This window comes from Seriola lalandi, unplaced genomic scaffold, assembly GCF_002814215.2.
Source record: "Seriola lalandi dorsalis isolate HSWRI2012SDOR001 ecotype SW California unplaced genomic scaffold, Sedor1 jcf7180002054660, whole genome shotgun sequence".
Classification (NCBI taxonomy): domain Eukaryota; kingdom Metazoa; phylum Chordata; class Actinopteri; order Carangiformes; family Carangidae; genus Seriola; species Seriola lalandi.
The window spans coordinates 72884-99859 of record NW_019525213.1 but is presented as its reverse complement, the minus strand read 5'-3'; the positions used below and the strand labels follow the sequence as shown (position 1 = coordinate 99859).

Below are 26976 nucleotides of genomic sequence, written 5' to 3'. Positions count from 1 at the left end.
CCCCCCCACCCCTCTGCCTTTTCCCACTCTCACCTCCAGTCTGTACAGTAAATCAGCTCGGCTGTTCGTTTGACCTCCAGAGCCGCTGGAGCGTGAGGCCCGATGTGCTGAACCTGCCGCTTTGCCTCTTCGCCGCAACCCTTCTCCTCCTCTTCCTCCGCCTCCGCCTCCTCCTCTGTAGTGTTCCCCCCGCTCCTGCACACTCTCTGACTCTCTGCCTGTGCTTGCTCTGCAGATGTTGTGGTGTCAAGTGAGTGAGTGGGTGCAGGCTACGCGGCTAACTGAGTGAATTAGTCATTGCGTGCATTAGTGAGTTAACCTGTAAATGACTGAATGAGGTATTACATTAACTATTTTAGAGGGGCATCTTACAGCTGTTTAGATGCATTTCAACAACATCAAGCTCAAAGAAAACAACATTAGTGCACAGTACATGTGTTTTTATATGAGCGGTGAGTTGGATCAGCCTCAAACGCCTTTGGGAACTCACATGTTCATCTTGGTAGGGCTGATTTATGTCAAAAGGACAAACCTTTACTGTTTTCTTGACCCTATACACATATCCACAAACACAAACTTGTGTACAGAGGCCCACAGATCCTTTTCACGTATGTAACTTTAAATCATATCTCTTATAATATGACTTTGTTTTCTGCCCATGTCTCTTCATCTTCAAGCAGCTTCACACCACGGCAGGGAGAGACAGATGTGCTTGTGTGTTTTTCCCTGTATTCGCTTCAGTTTAATGTGCCTGCATTTGTGATTATTTAGCACCGCGCCAAATCCCCTCCGTGACCCCCAGATTAGCCCATTTCTCGTCCGTTTGTGTGTCCAATGGCTTGTTAATTAGCTTGTAGTACTGAGAGTGGGCAGGTTAATGAGCAGCTATATTTCAGACTGCTGATAGATTATTGTTTCAGTAGGCTTAAGCCGATAACACCGGTTCACTCAGAGTGGAATCAACACGCGCTTGGCTGTCGGTCCGCAACGGTCAGCTCCGGTTTTTCCTGCAAACTCCCCTCGCCCGTCAATAAAAGCCCTCCGGACTGTTCTAAAGATCATTGCTCTCATCTTTCATCCCCTCATCGTTCTTCTTTCTTTCCTTCCTTCCTTCCTTCACCGCCGCTTTCATTTCCTTACAATCTTCTTCTCCCACAAACTCTCTCTACTTGTATATGTTTCCCTCATCTTCGCTCCTTTTAAATCTCTTCCAGTCTCAATCTTTCTCTCCCCTCTCTTCCTTTCTCATGTCTCAGCCTCGGGGTGCTTCTATATTTCCTGGGCAGTGCAGTAGTAGATTGGAATGGAGGCCTTTGTCACTTTTATTTACTGCCTCACTGATTCCACAACAGTGTGCACGCGTGCGAGTGTGTGCGCTGGTCTGTGTGTGTTGGTGTGTGTGTGTGAGCACGTGTGAATGCAGAATGATTGCAGGTGTTTGAACTGCAATGAGGTGTGTCTGGGAGCATTGCCCCCTTATTTCTCTCGGCTCCTTCAAGCAGAACCGTTGTTTGTAGCGTTTGTTAGCCGAAAGTAGCTTTAATTCTGCATCACGGCTTCAACACCTGCCGCTGAGCATGCTGGGATTTTAAGCCCTACAGACTAGAACCAGTGGGTGTTGATACCAGGGTACAGACTGAAACACTGGTTGTCTGAAATCCTTCAACCCTAAGACAGCTGAACCACAGTTTGGTGTGTATGAGTGTGTGTGTGTGTGTGTGTGTGTGTGTGACAGCAGTGGGCAACCTCCCTCCAGGACCTGCCTGTCAGAGACAAACAGAAAGAAAATATATAGGGTGAAAGCCCAGGGGCCACATCCCATAGCCCGTCTCTCCCTTGTGATACCGTTACCATGCCAACAGGCTTTATGCCAGGAGAGCATGCTTAGATGACATCCAGTCAAATCTTGCCTGATGTCTGTGTGTTGGTGTGGATTATCATGACAGCACAGATTAGGATTATGGTGTGACCCATTTCCTTTTTACAAAGAGCTGGCGACACAATCTGCCAATTCATTCCCAGTTTAGTGAGTGTGTATGCATTCATGTTTTTTTAGCACTTGTTTTCCTGTTGTTCTTTGCAAAGAAGAGACTGATGCAGGTTATAGAACCATGTTTGCCCGACATCGCTGAGTCTTTTAAAATCTTGCAAAATGTCTGACAAATGAAATAATCGTGTCAACGCTCTAGTTCATTAACTACAAATCAAGTGGACTGTAGTGCACATTATTGCTAAAAAGCATTACAATTAATTAAGTTGTCAGACAATTAAAGCTAGATGACGAATGATAACCAAACACAGTGCTGCATGTGTACAAACGGATCATTTGAAACTGGTTGTTGCTAAAAAGGTTCCTCTTTTGGCAGTCAGCTCTGAAATGTCAGATGTCACAGAAACAACAAGTACAATAGGGTTTTCCCCAGGAAACTTTGGCAGGTGTGTTAGACTGGCACATTTTATGATCAGTTAGCACATAAAAGTCTAATCCTAGTCCTTTTAAAATACCATAGGAAACCCTGTAGTTTTCTTTTAAAAAAAAAATACCGTACTTGCAACTGCAATTGAACAGTCCACCACAATGAACATCTTAGGTTTCAATTCTCTGCAAGGTGATTTTTAATGTTCTTGAAATTAGTAAAAACCAATGGCTTCCTGGAAAGTATAGGAAATCAATCTTAATTATGATAAGATTTTGGACATGGTCCCCAGTAATGAGAATTGTAGTTAATGGGCTAAAACATGCAGAACCCCCAGTGTAGGTGTTTGAATATCGGTAAATGTTAATATTAGAAATTCAAAGAAAATAAAATCAAGTCAGGATCCATTTTTAAATCAGGCAGCTCATGTGTTTCAATGTAAAACTTGGATGGTTTCTTCTTGACCTTGCAGCTTGGCCACACAGTGAGCACACACACCGAGGACAGATGCACTGTGAAATTCAGCTCTCTCAGTGAACTAGTCTTCTGCTCATGCACTCATCACTTCTTGCTACCTACTTCTACCCCCCCCCCCTTCCTTTCCTCACCCAGTCTCTTCTTCTAAATAACAACTCTCCCATATCAGGACAATAGTCTCTTATTCCCCCGTCCTCTCTCTCTTTCTATGAGTGTGTCTGTGTGAGTGTGTATGTGTATGTTTAAGTCTTGTGCCCACTGTACTCTGGCCAGCCAAGACTGTTGCTAGGCTACGACAGGAAGTGTCCTGCATAGTAAATGTGTCCGAGAGGGGGTGGGGGGTTCTGTGTAATTGACTTGGCAAGGGCATGGACACGCACACAAACAAATAAAATACACACACACACACACACACACACACTGTAGAAGGATTTTCTCTCTCTCACACACACACACACACACACACACACACACACACACACACACACACACACACACAGAATTTCTGTGTATCATGACATCCACCAGCAGGTTGTATTAAGGTAGTGGTTAGGCTACATGAGAATGATGAAGAGATGCTTCCCTCTGTAGCCTGCAGTACTTGTGTGTGTGTGTGTGTGTGTGTGTGTGTGTGTGTGTGTGTCTGTGTCTGTTCCCCTTAACATTCAGCTCCATATAGCAGCAGAAAAATCGTAAAAGCGAATCATTACACACACTCACACACACTCATGCACAACCTCCTCGTCTTCATCCCAAGCCACACACATCCTCACACATCATACCAAGCAGTCTGCCTACCTTCCTCCATAGGCTGCAAGTGCTTTACTGGCGTTTTACTGTCACTTGGCAGGTGCAATTAATCACAATTATGTGTTGATGATAATTGCTGCTAGAGGTGCAGCTACTCTGTGTCAGTCTGACACCTCCCTCATGCTGCACATGGAAGGGAACAAATGAGATGAGATAGCACTGTGCTATCAGAGCTACAGTTACAGTATGAACTTATATGGACAACATGATGAGTGGTTCTGACTTTGAGCAGGATACTCAGCAACAGACAGTAACATTGGTAATTATACTTGTGCTGAACCAATTGGTCGATTGAGAGAAGATGAATCGCAATCAGTTCATTAACCTCTGGGAACTTTGGAGAAACATTTACAACATTTTCTAAAAAACTAAATGATTAATAAGTTTGTCAAAATAGTAATGATCGTATTTAGAGCTGAAACAATTAGTAAATCAATCAAAAGTTTTCAATTAAAAAAAAGCCAAATTTTTCCAAGTTCATGCTTCTAAGTTGCAGTGATATGCTGCTTTTTTGTATTATGTGATAAAACATTGAATATCCTTTGGTTTGGGAATGAATACAATCTGTATTTTCAGCCTAAGTCAGATGAATAAGAATTGTTGGTAGTTGCAGCCCTTACCTGCTCAGTCTTAGAAAAGTTTTAGACTTTATAAACATGTTAGTTATTCCAAGGCTTTTTTGTTTAACTGCATTAAATAAGATCTGTTTGAGATGTTTGATTTGTAAACAGAGTAAAACCCCTGATTTATTTACAATCTAATCAGCAGTCTCAGAAACATCACACACAATAAATGGACAAATAAACAACCAAAGCGGAGGGAGAGGAGTTGATAATCTATTATCTTTTAGTTTATTAATGAGACAATAACCATTAACACAATAACCACGCATCCTATTCTCCTGACCTTGGTTTATGAAAGCATACTCTTATTTTATTTGGGTGGAACCTCTAGTCCATTTTGAATTCCCGACTCGTCCAGCAGTTTAAGAAAACACTGACCTGCAGGGAGGACGCCGAGTAATGACTCCTCCGTGATATGGCTGCCTGAAGGCTGATTGGAGATCAGTTTGGTATCAGTTTTGCTGCCTCCATCACAGCATGGCCATTCAAGCGTAGCAAACATAGTCAATTTGGTCTGTTATCGCTCAAACACACCTGGTCAGGCAGCAACGCGGCTCTTTGTGGGTGTGTGTGTGAGTGACAGATGTTTTGCTATCATATTTGGTCAAAAATACCTCTACAGGATTAAGGAGGGGAAAAAATATGGTGGATTGGACACATGATTTCCTAGACCTCATTTGAAATGTCACTGTGATGATTGAAGTTAATGCACAGCATACTCAGTATAATCACAGCTGGGAGGTATTAGATGAAAGCTTTTGTGTGCAGAAGAATATATATATGTGTTTGCTTTGCTTTGTGGAGGCACTCAGGCCCGCATCAGTGCATTGCGGTTCACAGAAGGCGCGAGATGCATTAGTAGAGGCAAAGTGAATGGGTTGCAAGAAGTCCATGGTTTGTGTCATATTTGCTTGTCAAGCTCAAAGCTGAACACTGTTTCACTGGCATTAGTGTTCAGCTCAGTCATGTTCATGTAGGACCCGTTTTTCACAGGCCACTGGTCTGAGCTGCGAGGCATGAGAGAGACGGAGAAAGAGAATACAAGGGACAGGGAGAGGGGAAAGTGAGCGAGACATTTAGAGGGAGGAAGGGAGAAAATAATGAAAGGCATACAGAGTAGATTGTGTGAAGTTAAGAGGGTTAGATAGTGAGAGAGAATCAGAGGGATAAGAGAGAAAGAGAGAGAGCGAGAAAGAGAGAGAGAGAGAGAGGCAGAGGGAGAGAGTGAGAAACTGCAGATCTAGGTCAGAGAGGCAAAGCAGTCAACAAACGAGTGGAGGAAGGGATGAACAGGCCTGTGAGGCTAAAACATGCTCGTTCTGAATGGGACAGATCAGGGAGAGAGTGGGCCATCCCTACGAGAAAGACAGAGATGGAAGGACAACACTGTGAAATCTTCTTTTTCCATTATTTATCATTTTTAGGGCTGCAGCTAATAATTGTTTTCATTTTTAATTAAGACAATAGTTAAACATGAGAAAATAAACACCATTCTTAAGAAAGGAGCTGGAATTAGCATCTATTTAGCTTAGCTTAGCCTAAACTAAAGACTGGTCGCTAGCAGAAACGGCTAGCTAACTAAGCTGGGTTTGTCCAATGGCTACCAGCATGTATAACGCTCACTAATTAAATATTAAATATTATATCTCTTGTATAATCTGTGAACAAACAGAAATATAAAAAGCAATAACTTATGGTTTTGTTTGGTGCTACATGCTACTATTGTGGACAGATAATCTGTTGTTTGTCAGGAAATTAATTTAAAACCATACTATATCTTATTGTTGTTTTTACATTTGGAATAGTTTTGAACCGTGGAGAGAGCAAAGGCTAGCTGCTTACCCCAGCTTATGCTAAAATAAACTAAACTAAAATAAGCTAAGCTAAATTTAGCTAAGCTAAACTAAACTAAGCTAACAGCATCTTGGTTCTAGCTCCATACTTAATGCACGAGCATGAGAGTAGTATCAATCTTCTCAACAACTTCTCAGCAGAGAGCAAGTAGCCTAAGTGTTTTGTCTTTTTTTTTTAACCATTTGCTAAAAGCAGTTGCTTGTTTTGTGTGACCAACAGTCCAAATCCCAAATTAATTCAACTTACAATGACAAGAAAGCCAGGAAAGTAATTTTAGCTTGATAAATATTTGTTGTTGATGAAACACTTAATTGATGGATTCATTGTTTTGATATCATTGTTAAACACATTATCCTGTTCACTGCTTTGGAAATACTATTTTAGTTGACATTCATATAACCGATGCCCACCTCTTTCCATTGTCTATGAATTTGAAAACAAATGAACAGGGAGAGGACAAAGAAAGCGCGAAAGATGAAGAGACAGTGCTAATTCCTTTCTGTTGCTCCTTTCACACTTGGTCATTTAATAAGGCTGGATGATATTACTGCTCCAGCAGGGAGGGAGATATGGAGGGAGGGAGGTTGTCAGGTGGCTCAGAGTAATGAATCCTTATCCAGCTCTGATGATATCCATGTCCAATATCTATTTGACACATTCTCTCTCTCGATCTCTTAGTCACTCTCGAACTCCCTCAATCATTCTCTCTCCCTCCCTCTCCATGTCTCTGTGTCCACATGTGGGTGTTTGTAAGAGTTCTTCTGTCCGTGCGAGTAGTGGAAAAAAAGGGGATATCTTTTTGTATTTTGTGTGTGTGTCTGTCAGTGTGTGTGTGTGTGTGTGTGTGTGTGTGTGTGTGTGTGTGTGTCTGAGTTTCTGGTTGGTAAGTGGCTGTAATTCCTTTGTTGGTCTCCAACAAAGCCAGTCCTTGTGCTCGTGGAATTGGGGCAGTCTGATCCTAATGAGAAATCCCTGTTCAATCTTTCCAGCTCTTTTACTCTCACAGAATCTGGACTCTTGTGTTTGAGTGTGTGTGTGTGTGTGTGTGTGTGTGTGTGTGTGTGTGTGTGTGTGTGTGTGTGTGTGTGTGAGAGAGAGAAAAAGAGAATGATCATAGTCTTCAACCATCCAGTGGTGCTTAGTTTGCATTGTGTGGTGCTGGATTGTGACACAGTGAATTATCATATTAAAAAGCCTAACTTTCTTTTTAGCAATAAATCAGCAAGTTTAAAAGGTTTAAAAAGTTTTTTAATCCCGGAGGAGGTGTTTAATGAGAAGTTGAACTCATGACTATACATTCCCCTCATTCTGGGACCTCCGCTGATGTTAATGTATTGCCAGTCATCTTATGGGAACCCACCAATTGGCAGGCCTATTGTGAACTAGAGTTTTATTCCTACTCACAACTCAACAACATGATTTCTTCCTTCAATTAAAAAAAAAACTGTGGTGACTTTTAATGTATGTTAAACAAGTGGAGCAGTTTATTTACTTGTAATATTGTTTTTTTCTTTATTTAATCAGTCTGTAATTTTTGACCCCCAGTCTAAACACCAGGGGACCTAATGAGTAAAAACATCACTTTTTGTCCTCAGTGGAGAGTGTGAAGGAGCAAGTAAACTATTGAGTTGCCTACATTATTTCACAGTTAATAACATAACCCCCAACTACTCACAAGCTATTCATCAAGTGAAGCGGGTTTTGGCGAGCCTGTGGGTACAATTGATCTGTTAAAACGGCATAAAAATAGAATGTGAAGCGGTGAGAATGACTAATGACCAGTGGCAGGGTGCAGAGACTATCCTGTTACTGTAAATTCACTCCTGCAAATGAATTGCAAAGCAATGAAAGCACAGAGTTTCAGCCATAACATGGCTCTGTTCTGATTCCTCGCTTCTGCTTTGGCTGAACACTCTTTATCAGGACGGCCCTTCGATTAAAGCCCTCAGGAGGTGCTTTAGAGCCAGACCCTTAATGCCATCTGGTTCACAACAATTCCACCACGAAAACAGTCCGGCCCCTTGTTTGGTGTGTTTGTGTATGTGTACGCTTGCCTGTGTATGTGTGTATGTGTTTGTTTGTTTGCTTGTTTGTGCCACTGCTGCTAAGCTGCTCTGCTCAGACTGTAACATGCTAATCAGTTGAGTCCAGACAGGTGGAAGTAATAGCCGTCAGTGGTTTTAGCGTCTCCGGCCCAGTTAGCTTCATTAGCTAATCACAGCCACAGATGCTCTGTTGCAAACAAACCACTTGGGCCTTCCATTTGCCCCTCAGCTTCCAGTCTCCTGGTTCCTCGCCTCATAGCTCCCCCAGGCATCTGCCTAGCCTCAATATTACACAACACAGGCGGGTCTGTGGATCAGTATCTGTGTGTCCCCTCTATCTCTTGTCTGTTATCTCAAACCCAAGTCAAATACGTTTTTACCGAAGTGCAAGCCGCCGTTTTTCAGATTTATACTGACTGGACAACGAGTCAGATCGCAGTGACAGACTGGGGTGTCCTTTTCACCTAGCAGTCTGGTGCGAATACTGTCATTTCCTCGACTTGAATATTGTCAGGTACACTATAATTCCTGTTGCTCTCAGCTGTGAACTACTACAACCCTGCAAGCCATCACTTCTGACCACATGAAAGTGACATTTGTCCACATACGGCGCATAACTGGAAAGTTTGACTTTAACCTGCGATAGCTGATTTTTTTTAGTCACTTGGGAGCAGCAGAAACAAGATGATTATATCTGCTTCCAGAAGGATTCCTGCTCTTAAAAATGTTAATGGTGTAAACAAACCTTGATGACTTGAACCCTGATGGCCTACAGGTTTAAGACACTGACCATGAACTGCCCTCATTTTCTGTCACTGTCAAGCATCTAATAAGTCTAACAAAAAGTCATGTGACATATTATATTTGCCACTGACTAGTCTGTTTATCATATGTTTTTGAATGGAGCGTAAAGTTTGACTAAAAGAGAACGATTCACAGTTGTTTAGTTGTGCTACATTTTCTTGAGAGAACTGTAAACTTCGGACACTGACATGTTTCCTCCTGTTTCTCTGTCTGTCCCTCTCTTTTCCGCCTTCCACCAGGGTCGCCATGTTAAGACGGGGCAGCTGGCAGCCATCAAGGTCATGGATGTCACCGGGGTAAGGAACACACATACGCGCACTCTGTGGCACTCACTCTCACACACACACACACACATACCCACGCACAGTAAATCATCTCAAGTGATTATACCATCACCGACCATGTCATCTAATTATAAGCGATGAGTCAGTGTTGGAGTGTGTGTGTGTGTGTGTGTGTGTGTGTGTGTGTGTGTGTGTGATGTGGCAGAGAGGAAATGAGGACAGGCCCATTGCCTTGGTAATATTAGTTGGAGGTATTAGGACAGCAGTGTGGTCTCAGGTGTGTCTGTAAAGCAGGAGGGAATCTCAGCTATATTTAGACATCCTCTCACCATACGCCTCTCTGTCAGCACTCAGCTGCCAGCAACACAATGAAGGTCTGCAGGAATGAAGCAACAAAGGAACTCATGAATGGATGAATGAATGAATAGGAGCACGAATGAATGAATGAGTGAGCAAATTAACATATGCAGAGATGTGTATTGAAATGAACTTCCGAGCAAATGGAGTAAATCAAACTGTGTATAAATTACTTAAGTGTGAATAAATCTGCCTAAATACAATAAAAATGAATGGCGGTGTTAATTAATGATCGAAAATGAAATAAAGGCCAAACACATAATCGCTAACGAAATGAGCTGCTACTGTACAAAATCAGCTTTTTTTTAAAACAAGTGTCTTTGTTTTCCTCACCAATGAGCATTAAATTGGAGTAATCGAGGCATAATTTCCTGACGTTCCGCATAATGAATAAGAAATTACATTTTTAAGTAAACCAACTGCCACCATAACAACTTGTTTCAGGCTACTGCTTTTGGCTTTGTGGCGCTAACCCTTTAAAATGAAAGTAATTAAAAAGTCATGCTGTTATTGTGGATAATTTAGAGCCCAGTTGTGTGCTTTGCCGAAAAAAATAAAATAAATAAAGACACATATTTCAGGATTTAAATGGATTCAACATGCTAATTCATCAAATCGACCTCTTTCACCCTACCACCATGCTATTACAGATGTCTGAGGGGTCACCAATAGAGGTCATGCTTTAACATCTGTTGTCTCTTCTCGTGTCCATCAGGATGAGGAAGAGGAGATTAAAGCGGAAATTAACATGCTGAAGAAGTACAGTCACCATCGGAACATCGCCACCTACTATGGAGCGTTCATCAAGAAAAACCCTCCTGGCATAGATGACCAGCTATGGGTAGGCATCATTATTGTGTGTATGTGTGTGTGTGTGTGTGTTTTTTTTTTGTCTGTGTTTTTGTGTGTATGACAGGAAGAGAAAATGGATGTAGTCTGTTGGAAAAACTCAGCAGAACAGAAAGAAGTGACTTTCAATTTTTCACTGTTACATTTATGTGAAAGAAGCGAGTGTGTAGTTTGCTCATGCACGCAGTGACTCTACATTTGTGTGCACTGGAATATCTATATATACTTAACGTGTGTGTGTGTGTGTGTGTGTGTGTGTGTGTGTGTGTGTGTGTGTGTGTGTGTATGTATAAGTGTAAAAGATATAGAGGATATGAATGAGCGTGTGGCTTGCTGGTTGCTGCAATAAATCACGCGTTAACGTGATCTAAGGGAGCTCTCTCTTCTCTGATCCTGTTGCATTCATCACACGACAATGGGAGGACGGACACACACACACACACACACACACACACACACACACACACACACACACACACACACACACATGCACACAAACATATGCATATACACACAGTAGCCAGATCTACTGCCTGCATAATTCCACCTGACTCACCAGTTGCCTGTTAGCGTGTTCGTTAGCAAGAGCTTTATTTAGAGTGCTTTTACATTTGTCCTCCCTGTGTTTATGCATACTGAATGTGAGTGTGCCTCTTTTGTCTTCGCGTGTCTGAATACTCGTGCGGCAGCCCGACAGAGAGGGGTTTGGCTGTTACCCGCCAACTTCCTTCTCTCTCTGTAATCCAGAGTGATGATGAGGGGACCTTGAAGCTGAGCCAGAGCTGACCAGCTGAACTTTTGGCCGCAAACCTCCATGGATGTAATGCTGGGAGAGGATGAAAGAGGAGAGGGGAGGAGAGGAGAGGGACAGCAAGGACATATTGTGTTTGCGTCAAGGAACCGACTTGATTCATTCATGAGATCTCGTGACCCTGTTGAGTCAGTTCGTGCCAGCAGTTTTGTGGTCTCTGTGGACAGTGTGTTTGGAAAGATTGTCTGTAACTATTACAGTTAATGTGATTATGGATTCTGTGTATTTTCTTTATGATGTGAATTATGTTTTAAGAGAGAACTTTTTATTCTGTAGCCTATAGCTCAATAAAAATGAACACATCCAAAAGATGGCACTATGTAGAGCCCGATCGATACCAGATTTTTGGGGCCAATAACAATATCAGTACTTTGGGAATAATATAAATGTAAAAACTATATATCAGCCAATACTTTTTTTTATGATAAAGATATGCCTCAGCAAGGATATTTTACAGTTTAAAATCAAGTTGTAACCATCAATCAATGAATTGATTAGTCAATCAACGGAACATTCTCAAGTCAAACATTTCACAGCACCAGCTTCTCGAATTGGAGAAGTGGCTGGTTTTGCTTGTCTTACTGGTATTCACAGGTCATTCGTCACTATTTTCTGATGTTTTACAGACCAAAACAATTAATCAGTTACTCAAGAAACAAAATTGTATCCCTAATGAAAATGATGTTTTGCTGCCGCTCAACTTTCAAAGATGAGAGTAGTGGTACCTGTAAGAACCAGTGAATAAAATCACACAAAAAATATGATTTCCAAATTTTCTCTAGTGCTGCTGACGTAACATTTGGGCTCTAGCACATGTACGTGGATGCTAGACCAGAATGCTTCTTGTTTCAGAGTAGCCAATAATCAGCCTTCTGTGTGTGCAGCTTGTCATGGAGTTCTGTGGAGCCGGCTCAGTGACGGACTTGATCAAGAACACAAAGGGCAATTCTCTGAAAGAGGAATGGACCGCTTACATCTGCAGAGAGATTCTCAGGGTAAGTTTCCATGTTGGCAAGTCCAACCTTGAACTTTCTGAGACTGTTGTGAACACGTTATGATGATTCACGACTGCTGTTTTCACGAAAACAAGTCATTAGATGCTCAAGAATATACAGGCCTGATGTGGGACAAATAATTGACAAATACTTCTGAAATGTTCCTGAAAGAAGTGAGAACTTCAATTCATTTTAAGTCTGTATCAGAGAATCTCCACTGGAGAAGCTTATATAGTTAAAACTGATAAACACTCTCTGTCGTTTCATGTTGTGGTTCCCCAAACTACTTCCTTGTTCTAGCGCAGGTGCACGATACTTCAACCTGACTGACTAATGCAGAAGTTCCACAAAAAACAGCACCAACCACAAAATCTCAATCATTTTATTTTAATTCACTGCATTGACAGCCAACAAGGATTAAACAGGTTTAATAATCAACGTTGCAAGCCAGAGGCAGTTTCATTGCTAGACGCGGTTCACTTTATGAGGAATAGAAAAACCTCCAGGGCTTTTTGTTTGTCAGATATATCTTTGAAAGCATTGTAATAGTAACACCCTTAAATCCTTGGTTACAAACCTTTACTCTTCTCTGCATTATTTTTTAAAAACTGATTTAACTTGATGCTTCATTTTATTCTCGTTTAATGTAGTAACCCTACAGTGTCTGTACGCAGTCTTCTCAGCTCATCTCAGGGTTTCAGAAGTGACACAGACCTGCTCCTTGATAGCAATCGCCACTTGTTTGCGCTCCATGCCGCCTGTGTTTTGGCCTGATGTACGGACATGAATTGGCTCTTCCTGGGAATTCTCCCTCATCTTATCTCCACTATCTCTTATTGTGCGTTTTGTGTGCTGAAGGCTATATCCTCAAACAGAGCGCAGCAGTATCACTGCATCTTGTCAGTTATACGCAGTGCTGCTCCGAGCTGTGGCAACAATGATTTCCTTTCATATACTTTTATTTCTTTTTTTTTTTCACCGCTCATCTCTCGTCTTATTTCCTGCTCTCTGCTTTCTCTCTCCCCCTGCTCTGATTGAGTCTTCTCCTCTTTTCTCTCTGTCTATCTGCCTCTGTCCCTTTACATTATGTGTCTCTTTGTCCCATTTGTCTTTCTTTTACTCTGTTTTTAATGTCTTTACTGCCATTTGCTTCCTCTTTTATCTCCTCCCCTCCTCCCTCCCTGTCTCCGGACTGTCTCATGTGTCTGTGTTTTACTTGTTATTTAAACTGCTTTACAGTCAATACAAGAGGCTTCACTAAAAAATATTTTTATTAAACTGTCAGAGCTTCAAAACCTGAAAACTTTGCTTTTTTTTGCAGGGCTACAAACCAAAAAGCTTTCACATGTGCACAAATTTAATTACGCTAGCAAGAAGGAAACTCTCATGCAATTAATTTCCAAATTGTATTTGAAAGATAAAGACAACACAATTTTAAATGTTTACTCTTTCTCTATTTTAAATAATTAGTTAGTTGAGTGACCTGAAAAAATTATAAAGCGGTTTCGGACAGGCAACACCTACTTGTACAGAAGGTAAAACTGCTGCTAAGACCTACAGTATGATAGTACTTCCTCCTTTTTATTACTCCTTTTGCTAACCAGGCCTGCAGAGGGAGGTCAGAGGTCAAGGTCAGCTACCCCTCGAGCTGCCGGTCCTACACAAGGACGCTTACTTTAGGAAATGAGCTCTTTATGTAATAGTAGTAATAATAATAATGATCATGACTTGGCTCATTGCTGCAGTGGTGTTCCTTCACGATGCGTCTCTGTCGCTGTCTGCAGGGTCTGACTCATCTCCATCAGCACAAGGTCATCCACCGAGACATCAAGGGACAGAATGTCCTGCTGACTGAGAACGCAGAGGTCAAACTAGGTCAGTCTGTCATCCAACCCCGCTTGATAAAAACGGCTTTAGGATTGGGAGAGCAGTAGGAGGTATAAAGTTTCAGATGGCTCCAAGCTGTGTGGATTGGTGTGTTTGTGTGAGTGTGTTTCCGTGTGAGTGTGTGTTTGTGTGTGTGAGGTTGCTCTTTCTTCTTTTATGCTGAATACCAGCCTACTCATCTCTCTGTAGCTCTGCCACTGTTCATGGTGCAGACTGCTGAAGAAGGGACTCTGTCTCTCTCTCTCTCTCTCTCTCATTCGCTCTCTATGTCTCGCTCTACCCCTGAAGCCCAGTGGGGAGGGGATTATAAAGTGTGTGTGTGTGTGTGTTTGTAAATCGGGCAAGCTATTGCAGGTTGGGTAATTTGTTCCTGTGTAGAGTCCATTATGGTATTCACTTGTGCATCAGCACACACACAAACGAACACACACAGTGAAGACAGGACCATGCATTAAAGTAAGCTGCGCATTATAACCCAAACTTTTGTGTGTGTGTGTGTGTGTGTGTGTGTGTGTTTGTGTGTTTTCCCTGCAGTGGACTTTGGTGTTTCAGCCCAGTTGGACAGGACAGTAGGAAGGAGAAACACGTTTATTGGGACACCATATTGGATGGCACCAGAGGTCATCGCTTGTGATGAGAACCCCGACGCCACATACGACTTCAAGGTGCTTCAACAGCCTCCTTTCCTCTGAAGATGTCTGTCTCTCTCTCTTTTTATTTTTTATCATCTTGAGTATTTATCCGCTGTCTCTTTTTCATTGCAGAGTGATTTATGGTCACTGGGAATCACAGCAATAGAGATGGCTGAGGGAGCACCACGTACGTACCCAGTCAATAAGCCACACCCCCGCTACACATCATTTCTTAGTGTTCGCACAGTAGATCACTGTGATCACGAGTCAGATAATGTTTCAATCGAGGTCAATGCAACTCATCTGAGGACATAATTTTAATGAAGGCCAAGGAGGGGGTGTAAAATTGGTTGTTAGGTTCGCTGGGCTGCTGCCCAAAATCCTTAGACGATAACAACAGTGTTTCCTCTTTCCTCTATTCATAATCTTATTCCTCAAGGTGCTCGCACACAGTCTGCATGATTAGTTGTTGTTTCTTCCCTCCAAGTAAAGTTAAAAACAATTTCCTGGTGAAAGTCTGCCCAAGCTACAGCGGGTAATCGTTAATCACAAAGGACATTAGTTTGTTCGGTCAAGGTTGTTCACTTCTAGTTCTAGTCTAGGAAGTTACAGTGCTGCATTTTCTACCTGTAACTGGAGGACAATCTGCCAGTGTGCGGATGTAGACTCAGGAAACACTTTATACTGGTAAAAACCAAAAGTCGGGAAAGGATCCATTCAAAACATTTATTTCTTTTCGTTTTCATTTTTATCCGAACACCAGTTAACCTCTGGCTCGGTTTGACATTGTGAAGTTTGAATATTAAATACCCCAAATGACCAAATGGCACTGCAGCACGTGCACCATTTGCGAGATGGCTAACCATCTTATGCGTCGTAGAAGAAGACCAGACCCAAGTGTGTGTGTATGTGTGTGTGTGTGTGTAAAACCAATGGATTGTTATCGGTATCGACAGCATGTATTGATCAAGCGAGCGCTAACTCCAGCTGGCTTTGACTATATGCCACGATAATGTTTAGTACAATTAAGCCAGAAACATTCACAACCCTAACGCACCCGTTTGTTTGGTAACTGTGATATCTGACTCTTTAGCGCTGTGTGACATGCACCCGATGAGAGCCCTCTTCCTCATCCCACGCAACCCTGCCCCCCGACTCAAGTCGAAGAAGTGGTGAGTGTGCATCTTGATAACTGTGTTGCATGTTTGACACTTTAGAGCAACGTTATCAAAAGCAGGGAAATTAGTCCATATATACAGAATATTGGAAGTAATGCTACTGATCCTTTGAGTGTAGTTTATGGTAAGTGTCCATACAAGAAAAAGTATCATCACATGAAGTTACAAAAAATGCTCTTCTATTTGTCATCCATACATGGCACAATTACAGAGGGTTTTTCATCTGCGTGTCTGCTGTGTCGTTTGCGTGGCTGCAGGTCGAAGAAGTTCCAGTCGTTCATAGAGAGCTGTCTGGTGAAGAGCCACAGCCAGAGACCCAGCACAGAGCAGCTGCTCAAACACCCGTTCATCAGAGACCTGCCCAACGAGAGGCAGGTCCGCATCCAGCTGAAGGACCACATCGACCGCACCAAGAAGAAGAGGGGAGAGAGGGGTGAGTGGGGGGAGAACACGTGGACACAAAGATTTACAAACATGGCAGGTGGAGCAATAGTTTTCCTAAAGTAGTTACACTTCACAAGATGGCAGCTTGCAGGAGATTTGTGTGACATTAAAAGGAGTTTCATCTCTGTATACAGTGATTGCAGTGATCATTTTTTACATCACAAAATTGTATCATATTTTCCTTTAGATTATGTGACACTACAGCTCACTTCGATAACTAAGCAACAGGCGCCAAATTATCTTCAGTGAAAGTTATAATCCATGAACCTGTTTTTATTTGGCAACACCCATGCTTACTGCTAATAACCATGGTTCGTGAATACAATGAACACTTCAGTGACTACTTTGGCATGAACACAATAGAAAGTTATTCAATAACTGACTGTTTGAATTATGTCATTTGCAACTGCGATTTGAGTTCATGCCATGAGTGGCGAGTATTTTTCCACCTGCAATTTTTCATCTTAACAACTCACTGTGGCGGCTCCGTCTTGTTTCATTACACCTGGCAATATTTCAAACTTATCTAAATGCCAAAAATGAACCATTGTCTTGTTTTGTACGTTGCATGTTTGACAAAGGATCAATGTGTGACTGTTTTACCTGTTTTACACCATCCCACCAGTTGTGTGAACAGTGTTCAACAGTGTTCAGACAACTGCCAGCGGCAGTAAAAAAAAAAAAGTTTTGTTTGCAGTAACAATAATTTAACACACATCTGATATGGCTGTAAGTGAGTAAACCGTGAGGGTGATATGATTGAGATGGAATTAAAAACCATTATGTTTAATTACATACACGTTTTGTTTCCTGTAAATCCATCATGCATGTGAAGGCAATTTGAATCCCACACAGGAACAGCAGACTGCCACTAACAATGAGAACTGATACATAAAGAAAGGTAATTACAGAATCTAAATACATTGCATAACTTCTGCTTAACGACTGCAGGTCATAAATAGCATCAAAAACCTGATTTCACGAAAATATATGCATTACACTCAGTGTGCGGCTGAGGTGCTCTTTCACAGATACACACATAAACACTAAGCTCATCGCACAAGCGAATGCAGCTGCAAGGCGAGGAGGTGTAGTTCACTTCCAGATACACACACAGATGCAAATTCTCACAAACATGTTCCGTCGCATTAATGGTTTTCAGCGAGGCACGAAATAAAAGTGACAGACTTCCATTCCACTCCACCACGTCACACAGAGGCGCACTCTGAGCGTCTGAGTGATAGACTGACGCTCGCACGCGGGACTGTGCCAGCGAGAACCACATTAACCGCTTCAAGAGACAACATACTGCAGGGCTGAGCGTCGCGATGATGTATAGAAATGTCTTGTCATGGCGGGGAGACTGTGCCTTGCTCCAGCTGTCACTTTGTCACATTCTGAGGACAAGTCCGTGCAGATGTGTCTTAGGCTGCTTTCTGCAGCCGTTATGCTTTAAAGCCCCAGTTTTGAATGAAAAAGCTCCGAGCTAATGTTCTCCACCTCGCTACACACAGTAAAATTACAATTTATACTCTTATTCAAAGCGGCTAAAAGAAAGTGCCTTGGAGGAGTGAAGATCCGGGAATGCCAAAATCGTGAGCAGTTTAGTAATGAACAAAGGTAGTTCAAGTGAGAAATGCTAATCGTAAAGTGGAATGGGCGCGCTCTTTCTTTTGGTTATTACCATACTCACTTTTGCTTTATCCTTTTAATTCTTTCCTTCTCTCCCTCCGTGTCCCTCCTCCCTCTCTCTCCCTCCATCAGATGAGACAGAGTACGAGTACAGCGGCAGTGAAGAGGAGGACGAAGAAAGAGACATGGGTGAACCGAGGTCAGTATCCTCACAACGCATTTCACATCTCTCCACTAACTCAAACTCATCCCGCCTTCTCACTGGCTCTCTCTCTCTCTCTCTCTCTCTCTCTCTCTCTCTCCCCAGCTCCATCATCAACATCCCCGGGGAGTCGACCCTGAGGCGGGACTTCCTGCGCCTCCAGCTGGCCAATAAGGAGCGCTCGGAGGCGCAGCGGCGGCAGCAGCTGGAGCAGCAGCAGAACGAGGAGCACAAGCGCTTGCTGTTGGCTGAGAGACAGAAACGCATCGAGGAGCAGAAGGAGCAGAGGAGGCGGCTGGAGGAGGTAAACGGGATGAAGTTACTGGGCAGACATGAACCATGACCTCTGACCTTGGTGAAAGCATGTATCTACAGCAGCTTACATAGGAAAACTTACATAAGTATATTCACTACACAAATTTGCCTATTGGTATTACACCAGATAGGATCATTCAGTAGTCAAAGAAAATCATCAGTGATCAATTTGAAAATAGCTATAATCTAATTCAAATGCTCTCAGTATCTTCACTCGCCAAATGCCAATGGAAGCTTTCTGTCTCCACGCTGTCGTCGGTGAGACACTTTAAGACCCATTTGCAAACATTATCTGTCCCAGTTCTGGCTGTTCAAACTTAAAAAACACTGCATTCACCATTTGGTAGAGGGTGTACAAGAGAGAGAGGGAGAGGGAGAGCGGTACAGGGACACACAAACACACACACACACGCACACACACACACACACACACACACACACACACACACACACACACACACACACACGTTCAGCCTCTCCCCAGCGTCCCTCTCTTAGTTCCAGAGAGCAGGCTTACAGAAGGAAATCCTTAGCCCATAATCTGTGCGCTCTCTCTGGGTTCCCACCAGGGTTTGCCTCCCAACGCACGGCTAAGCACCATGACTCAACTCAACTAACATGACCCCTCCACTCAGGGCCGAGTGTGTGTGCCTTTAAGTGTTTATGGAGCAAATGCGTGTGTTTTTGCATGAATGTATATGTTTGTATATGTATATCTTGTGTGGCATGTTGTATTACAATTCCTTCCATTATTGATAGAAAAATCAAAGGCAAGACCCGTTGTGGAAGGTAAAAACATAATCAGAGGATTGTATATCAAAGTTACAGCATCTATATGAGGATCTGCTGAGACTTGATTTGGCTTGATTTCTTAATTTGTGTTGAAACAGACAGCTCAGCGTGCGCAGCGGTCCTGAATCCTCTTGTGCTTCTGTTCTTCTGACAGCAGCAGCAGCGAGAACGTGAGCTGAGGAAGCAGCACGAGAGAGAGCAGAGGAGGCGCTACGAGGAAATGGAGCAGCTCCGCAGAGAGGAGGAGAGGAGGCATGCAGAGAGAGAACAGGTTTGTGCATTTGTGATTATTAAAACACACATAATGTGGTCCGGCAGTGTGACGCTACAGAAATCTGCAACCGCGATGATGACTCATGTCCAAAATCCCTCATTTGCCCTTAAACTACTTTGGTTTCTGTCTCTTCCTCTGGCTTCCTGAGTCACTCTGTTTTAACTTGTCTCCTTAAATTACCTCAGGGATGCGCTTTTCTCATGTTTTTTTTTTTCTTTGGGATTTCAGTTTCAGACGCACAGAACTTGGACATTTTTAATCTGATGATACAGTTACGCAACAGTATGCTTTATTTATCTCGGCACACGGTCCCATCCCCATGAGTTGTTAGGTCACTTTTTTCTTTTCGGCTCTTGAAACACTGCTTCCCCATTTGGTTTAAAGTAAACAAACTCACACCCTGAATTACAAAAAAAATTAAAAATGCTGAGCCAAATGTGAAATAGATGAATATTTCAAGGATTGTTATTGTTCTTTTAGTGTCAGTTTGCCATGTTTCATGATCCATGAGGACACTCAGGAGATGCACTTGGTAATATTAGCTATGTATTGGGGCAAAATTAGATTGGCAGGACTGAGTGCCAAATTCCTTTCCAGATTATCTTACTGGATACCTTTGCACAGAAAAAAGATAAGGAACCAGCTGAGCCTCTCTCAGCTGACAAACAATATGAAAACATTCCTTCCTCTTTGTCTGCTCTCAGCAGGTCTTTACTTTCTCTTTAAGTATTTCCTTCTCTCAAATGATCCTGGTTCTTTCTTACACTATTTCTCTGTGTCAGCTCCTTTTCTTATTATTTATCATCAGTTAACATTATGTATTGGATGTCGAGGCTAGAGGCTCCCCCTACTTAGCTTTATCTTGGGTCTTTCTAGAAAGTAAAGATAATCACATCAGTGTCCCATTATAATATGGACAGACCAGAAATATTATGTTATAGAAATGTTAGAATATGTAAATATCATCACGGATCTATATGTTTCTCAAGCTGAGGCCAGTTACTATTTCTAGGATCCTTTTTGTACTTTTGGTTTTCCTCTTGTGTGTAGTTTGATTGTTCTGTATCTTTCCTGCTTTCTTCTAACAATTCTTTCCTTTTTTCCTCTCCATGAACTTATTGCTGTTCTGCTGTATGTGTGGGTTTTTTTGTCTGTCCTGCTCCTTCTTTATCACCTTGCTGTTCTCTCATGCTTTACAAGTGTTTTAGAAATATATCCTCGAACCTCTTTTTTTCCACTCTGTCTCTTTGTCATTTTTCCTTTGTAACACATTACAATTGTTGGAGAATACGAATCTTCTTCGCCTCATCTGGCTCCTGACTCTCATCTTCTCTCCTCATTCACAGCCACCTCAGGAGATTATCGTCTCTATTTCTCTTTCTATTGCTGTCTCTCCCTCTCTGTGTATGGATGCTCAGATTTCCTGATTTTTTCTCTCTCAATCTATTTCTGTGTCCTTGTGCCGACATGCTGCTCAGGAGTATATCCGTAGACAGCTGGAGGAGGAACAGAGGCAGTTAGAGATTCTCCAGCAGCAGCTACTACAGGAGCAGGCATTACTGCTGGTAACCACAGCCCTCCCATGTGCTACTACCACTCTCCATCTGTGCTGTGTGGCCCCCTATCTCCACTGCATGCACCCGAGTGGCAGCTGTGCAGAGGACCTCACTGTGAGGGAATTCACAGTCTTGAGTCACTCAGCCTGCTAGCTACAGATTTGAGGGGAGAAAAAAAAACCACAAAAAAAACGTGAAACTGAAACACTGATTTGCTTATCTCTAATGCTTGTGTTAAATTTATTCAGATCACTGATTGCATGTACAGAACCGTTAAGTTGGCTGGATCTCAAAAGATTCCCCAGAGGGAGCGGAAAAACTGTTTTGTCAGCCCCAATCATGCGAGCCCACACAAAGTGAGAACATCCAAGGGAAAATAGGACATTGTTGTTTTCCAGAGAGAGTTTTTCTCAAGTGCCTTATTCTCGTCTAGAGCAACAGCTTTGTGCTTTATTAGTGCAAGGAATTCAGCGGCAAGTGAAGTCTTGTTGCATCTTTTTAAGTGAAATGTATTCAGTCTGCAAGAATCCCTTTTGAGATCCAACCCATACCAAAACTCCACAGGCCACAGGAATGACTCTAAACACACCAAAGTCCAGGGATGCGTTGTGGCCCAACAAGTGTCTTCCCCTTCCCTTCATACTGCCAACCTTTCTTAGTTCCATCCCTCAAGAGGTTCCTCCCCCTCCTCCCTCTCCTCAAGCCTTATGTCTGGTTTCATCTTATCAGGCTTTCAGTTGTGATTGTAATTGTGAAAAGTGTGTGTTCATTTTCCATATCTGCTATCCCAGTTGTCAGTATTTGTCAGTCTGTTTTGTGTGATCCGTGAAAGAGTGAAGATACAGTATTTGCAAATACACACAAAACTGAACAATTGATAGATAATGTCAGTTTATTTTATTAAGTTTCCGGATTGCAAATGACTAATAAACTAGTTAGTTATTTACTATATAATTACTTATAATAAATAAAAATGATTTGCAACTACTAATTTTCTCACCACTGATCATTAAAGGTCCCATATTTGACACTTTATTGTGTTGATATCCATAATATTTGGTTTTAAGCACCAAAATCCATCTCAGTGTAGTTTTCCATCTCCTCTCTCGGGCTTCTCTCTGTAGCGCTAGTAACAAAAAGTCAGTGAGCCAATCAGAAGAGAAGAACAGGGTCTGTCTTCTGATTGGCTGATTGTTTTCTGAGTGATTGAATAAAAATCTAGCAGAATTCAGAGAAGTCAAATCCTTCAAATCCGGACAGTGGGTCCAGGTGGGCTGGGCTTGGGCCGTGGCTGAGGGTGGTGACTGAGGGTGTTTTGTTGTGACATCACAAAGTCACAGAAGTAGTGATGGCTCGTTTTAATGCTCAGTTTCTGAATACAGGCTGTGTGCATTTCCCTGTGAACTGAGTGCGTTGATACTTTCACAGAATTAATATAGAACCTGCTTGGTTATCAAAAGAGACAGATATCTCACTTTATTCAATATGGGACCTTTAATGGGTTGAAAATGACCTGCTTACTTGTTTTGGTTGTGATGCGACTCCCTATGTTTTACTCATTACCTTCACTTACTCATCCTTTTTCCCTCTCCTCATAATCTTTCTCCCTCCTCTTTCCTCTTGTACAATCCCTCATTTTCTCTCTGTTCTCCATACCTGTCTCTCATCTCTCTCCAGGAGTACAAGCGTAAGCAGATCGAGGAGCAGCGGCAGGCAGAGCGGCTACAGAGGCAGCTCCAGCAGGAGAGAGCCTACCTGGTGTCTCTACAACAGCAGCAGCAGCAGCAACAGCAGCAGCAGCAGCAGGAGGGAAGGCAAGCAGAGAAGAAACAGCTTTACCACTACAAAGATGTCATCAATCCTAATGACAAGCCTGCCTGGGCTAAAGAGGTAAGTCCCAATGTGCATGACATACAAAAACATGCATGCGAATCTGAAAATGTGGGCAAGCAAACTCCTCATGTACATTGTGCATACCCAGCGGCCTTTTTGTCTTGTTAATATCTTACTCGACAGGTCTCGCGAGAAGCAGTCGTCCTGTAAGGAAAAGTGGGGGAGAATGGTGGCCGATCCCACTTCAAGAGTTCATTTTTAGAGTCTGCATATACTTAAGGATTAACGCTGCTGCTCTGATACTGTGATGTCGGCTTCGTGTGTGTCCTTGTTGTGTGTGTTTGTTATGTTGCTTACCCTCCTCTGACTCTGACTCCTAGGTCCTGAAGCAGCAGCATGCTCACGGTAACCCGCCCCACTCCCACCTACGACATCACCAGTCATTCAACCAACCGGCTTCATCCTCTGGCTCTCACGGCCAACCCAGAGCTCAGGCCCCTAGGCGAACCCCGTCCCATGGTGCCCAGCTCCTCTCTACCCACCTCCCCCATATCCGTATTTCCCTAGACCCTGGGGAACCCCTAGATCCGGGGCTGAAGAAGGAAATAAGTCAGCAGGTCAGAGAGTTCAGGGCTCAGAAGCTCAGTCAGAGGGGCCGCAGCCCAGGGCCCATCAAGGAACAGAACCAGGCTGCTGGCCAAGGACCCAGTAAGGGCCCTGGTAAGAATCCTATAGAGCATTGTAGCCAAAGGCCAGTCAGCCCGTCTAAAGCAGTACCCAACCCTTATCCTCTGGGGCCCAGTAATCAAAAAGAGAAGCCTAGAGACAGGCCTCTCTCTGTCCCCAGTCAGGGAGCCATCCAGGGGCTAATGTCTCCAGATCTACCGCTTAAGGCCCTTCAACCTCATCCTCAGTCCCCAGGACAGGTCCAGAAACCCCAGTCTGGATCAAACCATGTTTCCAACCCTGCGGTCAAACTGGTTAGTGGCCATCCTTGTGGCAGGTCGTACTCACCCCGCTGTAGAATAGATGTAGATATAGAACCTGATAATCAGGAAGGGTGGGGGAAAGAGATGAGGGCAGCTGTCAGCCACGAGAGCCTTTTTGTGCCCTCGGACTGGGAAGCCGCATCTTTTGACCCAACTGACCCCCTCTCTCAGTCCTTGCCTGAAAGCACTCTCCGCTTCGCCCGGCCTAGACAAAGGAGCTCCTACTCACCTGCCTCCAACACTGGCAATCTTCTTCAAGTCCCTCAGATGAATCAAATCCTCTTACCTCTCTCTCATACAGATAGAAGAGGTGAGAGTTACAGGCAGAATGTTATTCGAGTTAGCTCCTCTTATTGTGACCTTAGTGCTTCTGCCACAGCAGATAGATTCAGACAGAGACTGGCTGAGACTGGCCATCTAATGAGTAGTCGCTCCTCTGACTACTTAGCATTCAGCTGCTCTCCAGAATCTCCAGTTCCTTGGTTGAACATCTCTCCTCGCACCTCTCCGAAAACCTCCCTCTCATGCTCCCCCACCTCCCCAGGCTTGTGGTCCATGAGTACTTTGTCCCCTCCATTTTCCCCTGACCCTGAGCCTAAGATGGCATATCATGGATCCCCTCCATCTCCTCACACCCACCTCCTCTTGCCCAACTATTCCCCTATTCCCCTCCACATCTCACCTGCCTCTACTCCCTACTGCTCCCCCTATGGCTCTCCCTTTGGATCCCAGACCCAGATCTGCATCACATCTACAGGAGAATAGTGCTAGACCCACTCCAAAGCACATGTAAATAATAACACACAAACATACGCAAATAATAATGCATTCCCTGAGACCTAACCCAAATCATCACAACTACAAGTTAAATTCCAACCCTGTTAAATTGTTTTCAGTTCACACTTTTCAGAAATACCCCCACCCTATTCAAATTAGTTCTCACAAAGTACAACAGCATATTGTACATACATACACATCTACACACATTGTATATTAAAGGTTTGTAAATATATCTACATGTATCTCTGTAAAGCTGGAATTGTTGCTTTTTATACTTAATCTACTGGGACTGAAATCCAGAGGGGAAGTGCCAATATCCAGGGACCGTCTAATATCACCCTGATTCATAGGTAGCTTAGATAGCCACAGCCCTGCCTCACCCCCACACCCTGCCAGCCCCCTTGGGACCCTTACCACCCCTGTAACCCACTATGCACCATGGCGAGCCAGCCTTTAGACACATTGGTGTCTATGTCATCGGGGAAACCCTCCCATACCAACTTCCCTTTTAGGTTAGTCCACTAGTCAATCATATCCCGGCTTGGTGATGGGTGCTGGCCAAGTGGTGGTGGTGGTGGGATCCTTCTAACAAACCTGGATCCTCAGTGGATGTCCTTTGTCCTCCATGCTCCTCTCTGTCTTCATCTTCTTCTGTGCCATTTCTTTGCGTAGATGGAGCTGTGGTCATACTTATTAACCTCCTCCTTACTAACTTTTGTCTTTTAGAATCTCTACGATAGCAGAAAGAGCTTTTGTGTGGTGGACTTAAGATGGAAGATTTAAGCAGCACTACCCAAAAGTTTTTTCTTCTGTAAAGGGATCCTCTAATAGTCATTTCTCTATCTCTTGTAGGTCAGTTGACGTTTATGCTAACCTATGATTTCATACTGCCTCCGCAGATCAAACTCTACTTCAGTCACAGCAGTACCTTTCCTGAATAACCAAATGTTTGTTTTCCATCGGTTCTTTCTACTTTGTTCTTCCCATGGGAACCATTAACAAAGTATTTGGGAACTTCTATGCCGCCATAGATGTTATAGTTGTCTCATTGTAGTTGACTCCCTAGCAGGTAACTAACAAAGATCTGAGGAATGACACAGTATGGCATAGTTGTCCTGACCCAAGTCATAATCTTGAATAATCCCACTAGGTTATGAGCTAATGCGGAATTACAGAAAGCCTCCAAACGGAGGATAGCTCTCATTGCCCATGCATGTTTACCTGGGGGCTATTGACACTATGCCCTGCTGAGCCATGACTCAACCCTCCATGGACCGTTGAGTGGATTGTCTAGAGTGGAAAGTGTGATTCGGGGCAGCTAGGAGCATTCCTCGGAGCCTTGTCTCCCCGCACAGCAGATAATCTGATAATCTGATTACACTGGCAAGAGGAGCTTTCTGCCTTCCTCACACACAGATATTCAGCACGCGTTGGTGTTGATGCACATGCGCGCGGCCAAAAGTCGGTGGAAACGGTCGCTCAAGCATTTAATGCGCACAAACAAGTCAAACATGGTTTCGTATGTGCGCACACATTACCTTCGCATGCATGATTTTGGTTTGAATGCGGTGTCTGCTAAAGGAGATTAGAGATAATTCTTGACCTTTCCCCACAGCCATCAGACATTCTTACTCCTCGACTGTATGTGGGACATGGGAACACACCATACATAAACAGATGGGGATGGGGAACAAAGATGAGAATCGAATGACAGATGGTGGGAGACAGAGTCGGATCTGCAACCAAAACATTGCGGTCAACCTTGGAACCCTCAACCTGACAGTTTAGTTTTTGAGATATTGTTTTTTTGGCAACTGTTTCTGTGAAACTCGGGGGTTGCTTCTATTGTGCAATACTTCAGAAAAAGGCTGTTACAGGTTACAATAACAAAATGTCTTCCACTGAATTTCATGAACGTTATATGGCTTTGTATACCTCTTGCACCTGCAAGCCTTGTGACACGTGTTGACAAACGTGGTGAAGGAAAACTGCAACGTGCACCCTGATAAATCAATCATACAGTCAACAACATTCAATCACAGTTAGTTACATTCCACATTGTGCTTGTTGTCCCACATAGCTGAGCGATGTTAAGATTGTCTGGTGGCTTGTAGCGATGCATGTGGTGGGGGGGTG

At 43.2% G+C, this 26976-nt stretch overlaps 1 protein-coding gene across 4 annotated transcripts in view; it reads left to right on the top strand.

The window, feature by feature from the left end:
- The window catches only part of tnika (TRAF2 and NCK interacting kinase a), a 61130-nt gene that overhangs the window by 19545 nt on the left and 14609 nt on the right, over positions 1–26976 (top strand). For 2 of the 4 annotated variants that reach the window (XM_087177891.1, XM_023420906.2), the window contains exons 3-15: positions 9270–9326; positions 10387–10512; positions 12216–12326; positions 14111–14201; positions 14748–14878; positions 14978–15032; positions 15939–16017; positions 16281–16456; positions 18232–18298; positions 18407–18605; positions 19563–19679; positions 21161–21247; positions 22916–23128. In XM_087177891.1, coding sequence (XP_087034017.1) covers positions 9270–9326; positions 10387–10512; positions 12216–12326; positions 14111–14201; positions 14748–14878; positions 14978–15032; positions 15939–16017; positions 16281–16456; positions 18232–18298; positions 18407–18605; positions 19563–19679; positions 21161–21247; positions 22916–23128 — 1509 coding nt within the window. Of the gene's footprint in view, positions 1–9269; positions 9327–10386; positions 10513–12215; positions 12327–14110; positions 14202–14747; positions 14879–14977; positions 15033–15938; positions 16018–16280; positions 16457–18231; positions 18299–18406; positions 18606–19562; positions 19680–21160; positions 21248–22915; positions 23129–23451; positions 24052–26976 lie in introns of all 4 variants that reach the window. The other 2 variants (XM_023420903.2, XM_023420907.2) reach the window with 2 other exon arrangements.